The sequence below is a fragment of the Cynoglossus semilaevis genome, chromosome Z (assembly GCF_000523025.1).
Source record: "Cynoglossus semilaevis isolate Cse_v1.0 chromosome Z, Cse_v1.0, whole genome shotgun sequence".
Classification (NCBI taxonomy): Eukaryota; Metazoa; Chordata; class Actinopteri; order Pleuronectiformes; family Cynoglossidae; genus Cynoglossus; species Cynoglossus semilaevis.
The window spans coordinates 13,811,528-13,821,893 of NC_024328.1; the positions used below are offsets into that span (position 1 = coordinate 13,811,528).

The following is a 10,366-nucleotide window of genomic DNA, read 5'->3' on the forward strand; positions in this document are numbered from 1 at the left end:
GGGGGGGGGGGGGGGGGGGGGGGGTGGAGTCCTTGATGGTTCTAAGCTAACGATGCCTGTGCTACGATGTGTCCTGTGTTGTTGTTGTTCCACTGTGTTTCTGAATGTTCTCCGACGGCGGCGCCCGTTGCCCCGCACTGCTGCCCTGTCACCATGTGCCGGTGATCGAACAGGCAGAAAAGGTGCTGATGTTCAACCAGGACACCAACCTGACGGCGCTGCTACTCGAGGCCAAGGACCTGGAGGCTCGAGTCATCATCCTCTCTGCCAGGTTTGCAGAAACCGTCTTTCGTCGATAATGGTCGATGGAGATTAGTAACTGCATAAATACTCAATATTTACCACAATATTGGCCAATAATTAGTTAGCAACTAGTAATGAAATGTACAGTTGAACCTTGAGATACGAACATAATCCGTTCCAGGACCGAGCTCGTATCTCGAATCATGTTTTCCCATAAGAGAGTGTGAGTTTAATTAAATGAGCTGCAATGCTGCCATCTAGTGACCTTCACTTTAATATACCGTCATTTATCCCCAAAACTATTTTCAGGTCACACATCATTTGGCGAAACCCAAAAGGCATTGCGTTCTCGGGTTTTCATTATCGGAGGAAAAACCGATAACAGTTCTTACAGGTATTACATATTATGCTAATATTGGTCGGCCGATATTATCGGACATCCCTGGTATATTGTTATAGCCCACGTAACCGTCCAATCCAAGTCACGACTGGATTCCAAAATAAACATCCAATAATAATATCAGACAAAAATGTGGGTTTTTATATTTGACAAATACGGTTGGTGCCCCCTGCTGTTCTGCACAGTTTTCCCATAAGTCTTCCCATAAGAAATAATAATCACTATTATTAAGAGTAATGCACAAAATAGAGAGAAAGTCACTTAGAGAACGCAAACATAATACGGAAGACTCGTGGGAGATGTGTACAGAAGTCGACGAACACGTGAAGAGAACATGTGAGGCGGCGTGGGCTGCTCCGACTGCTCGAACACCTAGCTTCGGCGTCTGTAAGCGTACTCATATCTCGAGGCCAAAATTTGCTCGGCGTATCCCAAAATACTCGTATGTCAGGATGCTCGTATCTCGAGGTTCCACTGTTGTTTGTGTTTACTCTCACTTTCACTTTGAAGGAGAGTTCCTGTTGGTTTTTTTGCTTTTGAAGAGTTGCTATTTTTTCCCTCATCATCTTTTAAGATTTTCGTGTCTCTTGTTGCAGTGAGGATGAAGCCGCGGCCATGTACAAAGCGGCCCGTCAGCTCAACATGACCGGCTCCGGTTATGTGTGGCTGGTCGGAGAAAGAGAGATGAATGGAAAAGCTCTGAGTGAAGCTCCAGATGGTACGTCAACCTTCGCCTCCTCCTCTTCTTTTGTTTTTCTTCCTTCTTCTCCGACTCACACTCTCTCCGTGCTTCTCAGCTCTGCTTCCATCTTAGTGTCAGCCCGACTGTGGGCAGAGTCCCACGTTAGGAAGATAAGAGCTGGCATTTCCACCAGTCTGTCTGGCTCCATCAGGCAGACGCGATGTTGCCATGAAAAACATGCTGCAGACAAAAATACCTCTGAGCCTCTGAGCTGTCACCACTGTATTTCTCTGTTTTTTAAATAAGATATTTTTGTAGAGAACAAAAATAGACGCGGTGACAGAAGGTGGAAGAAACAAAAGCCCCTGAACTACTGAGTCATTTGATGAATAGTTTTATGCTATATCGCAGGGATGTCCGATATTTACTTTTTTTCCGATATGCCGATATTGTCCAAACACTTAATACCCGATTCTGATATCAACCGATACCGATATAGGCCTGGTAATACTTATTTATTTATTGCTATGCTGCCATCTAGTGACTTCCACTGTAATATACAGCCGTTTATCCCCAAAACTATTTTTAGGTCACACATCATTTGGCGAAACCCAGGCGCTGCGTTATTCATTATCGGAGGAAAAACCTATAACGATTCTTTCAGATATTACATAATATGCTAATATCGAGCCGATAATATCGGTCGGCCAGTAATATTGGTTGGCCGATCCAATCCAGGTCACGACTGGATTCCAAAATAAACATCCAATAATAATATCAGACAAAAATTTGGGTTTTTACATTTGGCAGATACGTTAGTGCCCCCTGCTGTCCAAATTTTTTTTTGGGAGGCGATTTTGCTAATAACCGATGCTGACGATCGGTCAATAGATAGGTAGCTCTTCTTACACGTGGGTCACTCCAGTTGACCTGTGCTCACACAGTCAGATGCTGTTGTGTGTAAATTACACTGTAAATCACAACCCTAACAAATGCATCACAGCACTGATTTAAATTTATTGATTTTTTTTTTTCATGAACTCAGAGAAACTTAGGGAAAGTTTTTATGTCGTATTATGGAAATCCTTAAAACCCCGACAGCCTAGTGGTTCAGATGATGAAGTGCTGTTATCGGTACTGTTTTCAGGTGTTGCTATTAATTGGGTTGTAAAGTGAAATTCCGCATTCTCACGAGCCTCTTCAATCCGTGCCTTCACCAACCGAGTTCGTATTTCTGTCTCCAGGAGGATGAAGGAACTCATTAGTATTCATCGGGTGTGTACCGTGACTTTCATGCTGGCAAATTTACAGCTGCAGCTATTTTTTTTTTTATGAAAAAAAGGAACACAAACACTTATATCAAGACAATGAAAAGATTGCACCTGTCTACCTCTCTCTCTCTGTCTCTCTGTGTCTCTCTCTCTCTCTCTGGTAGTGCTGTAGTTCTGTGTTGAAGGAAGCTAATCATCATCTCAGCTGGCTTCTTAGCTTCCTGGTATCTCTATATCTGGTTTCCTCTGACCTCCGGTTGAACGTTTAAACATCAAAGGCACATGTTTAAAGGTTCCTAACCTCACTCTCTCTCTCTCTCTCTCTCTCTTTTCCTCTGGCGACGTTGTAACTGTGTGGCTTTAAATGTGTCTAACATCTTTTTTTGTTTATTTCATTTCCCAGTGTGTTGTCGTCCGCCCGCCCGTCTGCCCGTTCTCACAGTAGCCAGTAACATGCGCTGCTATTCGGGGAAGGTTGGAAGAGGGGGCGGGGGGTGGTACGCGGGAGGGGTTGGTGGTTCTGGGTTTTTTTTATTTATTTTTTTTCGGGGAGGGGGGGGTGACAAACAGCTTGTGTTGCAGCAGTTTCCGTGACCGTTGTCTGAACGTGCACCGGTAAGACGCCGTCTTTGCTTTTTGTCATTTGCTTGATGCTCTGTCCTTTAGCGTTGGTCAATTCACACGACAGTTTGAGGCCGAGCTTGTTGAGACAGCTGATTACACAGTCTGCCGAATATGTCCATATATACAGTACGTCTGTATATATTGAGCCACATACTGTATGTCCATGTATATTTAGGTCCTGAAGTGGAAAAGTTTGTTTTCCAAAATCACAAAACTCCTAGTACGCATGAATTTTTTTTTTGCATTTAAACATATTTTGGTTGTCATCAAACTTCAAACTGCAGTAGGACTGTACTTATCACCGGCTCCTTTGTAATCAGCCACTCAACAAGGACAGAGATCTTCTCCAGCCATCCTCTGCTATTTTGGAAAGTATCTGCCTCCAAAGGTCTTTATGTGCATAAGTATACTTTACCTTTGAAGTGTAGTTAATGGGCACTCTGAGAAAAAAAAAAACATCTGATGTTCAGGGAGGCTTTTACGATATTGTTTACTCATGGTAGCTTTTTACACAGACCTACCATTGGATATATATATACAATATATATATATATATAGAGAGAGAGTGCGTTTTCTCATTTTACTTAAGTCTTAGAGAAGTACGAAACGACATACGAGCGACCTAGCTTCACTGAGGTGTTTTGAATTTTGTAGTTTTTTTTCTTCTTCTCTAGATATTTGTCACACTCAGCAATTTGATGCTTCAGTTGACTTTAGCGCAGTCTGCTGACATCGTTAGCATTCCGTTCTTAACAATAACTATCTGTAGGTTCAGGTTCGCATGACAAATCTAATGACCTGTACGCAATGGCTCAAATAGGTATGCTATGCTATGCTAAAAGATTAGCTGCAGTAAAACTGTATTAAGTAGTAAAGGGAAGTTGGGGGATACATCTGGAAAATAGCGTTAGCAGCTGATTCTTGTGTGCGACAGCAGGCCTGTGGTGATTTTTATCTATAAAGTCTAAACTCTAAACTTACTGGTTTAAGAGTAAGTACAGTATAGCAGCTAGCGGTTAGCATGCTTCCGAAACCAAAATATGTTTACTTGTGTATTTATTTAATTAGTGAAACGTGTGATAGATGTGAAAATAGCATTTTTAGCAATAGCAATAGCAGCTGATTCTTGTCTATGACAGCAGGTCTGTGCTGATTTTTAAATTTAAATTTGGTTTAAGTGTAGGTATAGCTGCTAGCGGTTAGCACGCTTCTGAAACCAAAATATGTTTACTACTGTATTTATGCGATTTTTATCTTAAACTTAGATTCCTCTATCGTTCAATTCATAGACTGTGATCTACGAGTTGAGTGCTCTAGTAATTTTTTTTTCTTCTTACGGTGTTAGCCGACTGTTGTTATTCAGCTGGGTGACAAATGCGAACACTGTTGTTGCAGTGTGACAATTCTCTGTAGAAAAAAAAAACACCACTCAGTTCAAGACGGCTCAACGGCCTCGTCTTATTTACAACAAACTGCAATGATTCTCAGAGTGAACTCCCAGCATGCACTTTGCTCGTCCCTAACTCAACCCTAATATGCCCAAGGCCCAGAATGTGGGTGTGTAAATGAAACTGAAGCGCTCTTAATCAGATGATTGAAACTAAAACATGGGCACAATGTTTTAATCAAAGCGTGCGCGGACGTTAGCATCTTTGGCTAATCTCTAACTAACCATCTGCTGTGTGTGTGTGTGTGTGTGTCCACTTTTAGGACTGCTGGGCCTCCAGCTAATCAACGGTAAGAATGAGTCGGCTCACATCGCTGACGCTGTGGCCGTCGTCGCTCAGTCTCTGCAGGAGTTATTTGAGAAAGAGAACATCACAGAGCCGCCCAGGGGTTGTGTGGGTAACACCAACATCTGGAGGACCGGACCGCTCTTTAAACGGTCGGTACCAGTACAGGAAGTTGACCGACTTTATCTCCAATGTTTCTCCAGTCATTCAACCTCCTCTCGTGTTCGGACTTCCAGGGTCCTCATGTCCTCTAAGTACGCCGACGGTTTGACGGGACGAATCGAGTTCAACGACGACGGAGACCGGCGTTTCGCCACCTACAGTATCATGAACTACCAGCAGAAGTCCGGTCGAGTTCTTCAGGTCGGAGTCTTCAACGGATCGCAGGTCAGTAACACCGGTGTTCGCACTAGTTAGCGGAAAAATCACCAACCACCACATCGTGGGTCGTCACCGGGTGAGAGGTCAATGTGTGTGTTTGTGTTATAAACAGGTCATAATGAACCCTCAGAGGAAGATCATCTGGCCTGGAGGAGAGACCGAGAAACCAATCGGATACCAGATGTCGACTAAGCTAAAGGTACTACAGTACTTCTTCTTCTACCGGTATCGCAAGCTGCTACAGAATACTCCCGTAGTTGCCCCATATATTGAAACAATCTTTGACACACTTTGTAGAATCAGCATTGTCCAGGCAGACAAGACTGACATTTGAAATCTTCAGAGGGGTTCCTCAGGGTGTCGTACCGGTAACTGTACAATTCTGTAGTCGCAGTACAAACTGTGTTTTGTTTTTTTGTTTTTTCAGATTGTGACAATTCATCAGGAGCCGTTCGTCTACGTGAAGCCAACCAGGAGTGACGGGACATGTAAAGAAGAGTACAGTGTGAATGGAGTCTTGATCAAGAAGGTGATTTGTACCGGACCCAACGGTACTATACCAGGTACTCTTACCAAGAACGTTTGATGCCGTGAAAAATAATCTTTGAACTCGATCTCAACAAAGAAACATTTTCAACAAATTAAAATGAAAATAATATTTTAAAGACTCTCGTCGCTTACATGCGTTTTTCATTTTATTTTCCCATAAGGCTGAGCTTCAACAGGGTTTAATACGCCACACCGTTGCAGATACCAACGAGAGGAAAATGTTGATTTTTGATTGACAGTCGATTTGAATGAACTGATTATAAAGTTCAGAAGTTCTAACGACATATTAATAAAACGCTAGATATTTTATCAAGTGTTTGTAACGCTGTGTCCAGGTCAGCCCACTGTTCCTCAGTGTTGCTACGGTTTTTGCATCGACTTGCTCATCAAGTTGGCGATGAGCATGAACTTCACCTACGAGGTCCACCTGGTGGCAGATGGAAAATTTGGCACGCAGGAGCGAGTGAGTATTTCTACGAGGGGAATAGGTCGTATCAGCTAGCTTGTTTGGGGTTTTTTTTAGACCTGAGGTGAGTGTATTTTTTAAGATCTTTTAATAATTTTTGTTCTTTTTTTGGGCCATTTTAATTGAGGACCAACCGAGAAATTGTCTAAATCAGTGATGACGGACAGTCCGTCAGTCTGGGTCTATGATCGGATTTTACTGTCACTCTCCCCCTCTCTCTTTCTCCCCCCTCCCTCTCTTTCTTCCTCTCTCACTCTTACGCTGTTTTACTGATTCAACACCAGCCCAGCGCTGATGCTTGTTGCTATGGTTACCAGCCTTCCGTCCCCGGCTGTGACCTTGTTAAGTCTAAGAAAGACATTAGTTGTTTCCCTCTGTCACTCTCTATGTCTCTCACTCGCTCTCCCTGTCCTTCCCGACCCCCCAATTCCCCTCTTTGCTCCTCTTTGCCCCCCGTCACACCTTGTCTTTCTTTTTGAATCGATGCAGATTTTATTCTCATGGACCAACAGACACTCCTGTCCTCTGCTCCCTACTGTAGGTCAACAACAGCAACAAGAAAGAGTGGAACGGGATGATGGGGGAGCTGCTGGGAGGTCTCGCCGACATGATCGTGGCTCCTCTCACCATCAACAACGAGCGTGCTCAGTACATAGAGTTCTCCAAACCCTTCAAATACCAGGGGCTTACCATCCTGGTCAAAAAGGTAAAACGGCTTGTGCTGCAAACGACAACAGCAACACCGCTAACGCAGGCGTCGGAGCAGGGGCGGGTAAACCCTTGGCTGGCGGGGCGGAACGAAGATCAGGAATTACCTGGAGTGGAATGCCAGATGAAATTATAGAGATAAAACCTGAACTTTCGTTGATAATTTGGTTCAGTTGACGTCTACCGCCATCTAGTGGCATCAAGTGAAATTACAGTTATGAAATTCGTAGTTATGCATGAAACAGAAGGATTGATGTCGTTTTTTTTTTTTTTATCAGACCATGTTCAGCGGGCTGGATTACAAAAGCGCATCTTAAATTAGAAATTTAAGATTTTAGAAATTGTATTTCTCACGTATCGTCAAAATCTAAACCTGGTTTAACTTGAACTTTTTGTGTGCAGGAAATCCCACGCAGCACTCTGGACTCATTCATGCAGCCGTTCCAGAGTACACTGTGGCTGTTAGTCGGTCTGTCGGTCCATGTGGTGGCAGTGATGCTCTACCTATTAGACCGATTCAGGTGAACACGTCACATTATTATTATTTTTATTATTAGGTTTTGGCCTCAGAAAACCAGATTTTAGTGTGTGTGTGTGTGTGCAGCCCGTTTGGAAGGTTTAAAGTCAATAGCGAAGAAGAAGAAGAAGACGCCCTCACCCTTTCGTCAGCCATGTGGTTCTCATGGGGAGTACTGCTGAACTCCGGTATAGGAGAAGGTGAGGAGTTTCTCCGATCGTCTCCCCGCGTTTCTTCCTCCGTCCTGTCGGCGACGACAACAACAGCAGTGTGTCTTGGTGTTCTGTGCAGGAGCTCCTCGGAGTTTCTCGGCGAGGATTTTAGGTATGGTGTGGGCAGGATTTGCCATGATAATCGTAGCATCGTATACTGCCAACCTGGCAGCCTTCCTGGTGCTGGATCGGCCTGAGGAGCGCATCACTGGCATCAACGACCCCAGGGTGAGGCGGTTTGATCCTAAGAGGTTTCAGTTTGGATTAGGGCGAGTGAACGCGTCGTCTGTTCACTGATGCGTTTATTGATTTATGCAGAGGACGGCGGTGACTGGTGAGAAATATACTTGGCGCCTCAACTCCTCCGCAACTCACGCTCTGTCCGTCTGCTGTTTGTCTTTAGCTGCGGAATCCGTCAGATAAATTCATCTACGCCACAGTGAAGCAGAGCTCGGTGGATATTTACTTCAGGCGGCAGGTGGAGCTGAGCACCATGTACAGGCACATGGAGAAGCACAACTACGAGAGCGCCGCCGAGGCCATCCAAGCCGTCAGAGACAAGTAGGCTACCGTTTCATTTATTTGTTCGGACGGACTAATAGCGCCACCTGTCACACCTGTCTTCGTCCTCCTCCTGCAGCAAGCTCCACGCATTCATCTGGGACAGCGCCGTGTTAGAGTTCGAGGCCTCGCAGAAGTGTGACCTGGTGACAACGGGAGAGCTTTTCTTCCGCTCGGGATTCGGCATTGGAATGAGAAAAGACAGTCCGTGGAAACAGAATGTTTCCCTGGCTATTCTTAGGTAAAATACACCTTTTTTTATTTTCAAAAATAAGTATCAGACTGATGTCATTTTTTTTTGGTTGTTTGAAAAGCATGTACATACAGTAGAGACCTGTAAAAAAACTTAATTTAAATGAATACTACTAAATTGTTTAGTAAAATACCACAAAGAGCCTAGTATTACTGCAACTTATATATGAAAAAAACTCTGTATTATCTACGGCCACAAGAGGGCAGTGGCTTCACTTGTGAAAACTGACACGACTGAACCAAACAAATTTCATTAAAAACTTTCCAACTTCCACAAAGACTTCCTTAAAAAAGGTCACAGACAAGAAAAAGACAAAAAAAATCTGATATCCAGATTAAACATTTTTGATCTTTTTCTTCCCCTCAGTTCCCACGAGAATGGCTTCATGGAGGATTTGGACAAGACGTGGGTTCGATACCAGGAGTGTGACTCGCGAAGCAACGCTCCCGCCACACTGACCTTTGAGAACATGGCAGGTAGGTCTCAGATCAGGTCCCACCTACGTAGACGTTAGCGCCATCCAGCTGTAGTACGTGGTGTTGATGATGTTGATCGCCTCCCCCTCCCGTCCTCCTGTCCTCCCCCTCAGGTGTCTTCATGTTGGTGGCTGGTGGCATCGTCGCCGGGATCTTCCTCATCTTCATCGAGATCGCCTACAAACGTCACAAAGACGCTCGCAGGAAACAGATGCAGCTCGCCTTCGCCGCCGTCAACGTGTGGAGGAAGAACCTTCAGGTATTTGACTTTTTTTCTTTTTTATTGTTAGTCTGGTGAAGTCACTGTCAAGGAATGTAAAGTAATATAACTCTTTTTTTTAGTGTATTTTTTTTAAATTTCCCATTTGTTTTATTTTAAATTCAACAGGATGTTTTACTTTTTTCTCTCTTCATTGTTCTTGTGTAAGGCAAAGGTCACATGACACTGACGTCTGATGTTAAGACTTTGAGTTGACGTTTTCCAGCATTTTGGCAGTAGCAGCCGTTAGCTCAGTTAGCTAAAACATCTACTAACCTTATCTCTATATTGGATTTTAAAACAAAAACAATTCGTACAAAAAGTGGAAAAAAACGTTTGCTTTATGTGACAAAAAACTATATATTTATATTTATATATTTATTGTATTTTTATTTATTTTGTTTATATAGCTGTTATATAAATTTTAAAATAATAAAAATATAATAATAAAAAATCTAAAATATAATATATTATATATATTATATAATAATATATAAAATAAAATATGTATTTTTGCTGTTTTTGTTTATGTAGCAAATCACGCACGTCACGTAGCGTTACACGCAGTACACGCCGCGGAGCATAAAACTCATGTATAATGTATGCGTGCGTCTCAGTTCGGTTGATGAGCGGAGAAATCTCAGAAATTCATCGTTGTGGTTTCTGTTAAAGATGGATGAGGTCGTGTTGTTGACTAAACTGTGACAGACTCGGGGAAACTAAAAAATGTACAACATACTGCAGTACAACACATTATGTCATGATATTACTTACTTAAACTGAAAAAAAAAAAAACTTTTAGTTTCAGCTCTAGTTCAGTTCCTTCGCGTTTGAGGTCCCTGCGCTGATACAGTGGCATGCTACATGCTAAGCTACATGCTAAGTGCCTTCAGTACACATCACTGAAGGCACTTAGCATGTAGCTTAGCATGTTACTGTACCAGCGTAGGGATTAGGTTTACATTTATTTTATCATTTATTTTAGTAGTATTGTATTATTGTAGTAGTATTGCAGTGTTTCCCTCAGGAGG

At 43.0% G+C, this 10,366-nt stretch overlaps 1 protein-coding gene across 2 annotated transcripts in view; it reads left to right on the plus strand.

Annotated features, from left to right (window-relative positions):
• LOC103397970 (glutamate receptor ionotropic, NMDA 1-like) overlaps positions 1-10,366 on the plus strand; it is a 28,824-nt gene that overhangs the window by 12,320 nt on the left and 6,138 nt on the right. For both annotated transcript variants that reach the window (XM_008336431.3, XM_008336430.3), the window contains exons 6-20: positions 174-271; positions 1,240-1,361; positions 4,931-5,105; positions 5,190-5,340; positions 5,447-5,533; positions 5,762-5,897; positions 6,219-6,346; positions 6,891-7,055; positions 7,460-7,578; positions 7,662-7,774; positions 7,866-8,014; positions 8,190-8,347; positions 8,427-8,588; positions 8,967-9,076; positions 9,190-9,335. In XM_008336431.3, the coding sequence (XP_008334653.1) occupies positions 174-271; positions 1,240-1,361; positions 4,931-5,105; positions 5,190-5,340; positions 5,447-5,533; positions 5,762-5,897; positions 6,219-6,346; positions 6,891-7,055; positions 7,460-7,578; positions 7,662-7,774; positions 7,866-8,014; positions 8,190-8,347; positions 8,427-8,588; positions 8,967-9,076; positions 9,190-9,335 (2,019 nt within the window). The remainder of the gene's footprint in view (positions 1-173; positions 272-1,239; positions 1,362-4,930; positions 5,106-5,189; positions 5,341-5,446; positions 5,534-5,761; positions 5,898-6,218; positions 6,347-6,890; positions 7,056-7,459; positions 7,579-7,661; positions 7,775-7,865; positions 8,015-8,189; positions 8,348-8,426; positions 8,589-8,966; positions 9,077-9,189; positions 9,336-10,366) is intronic.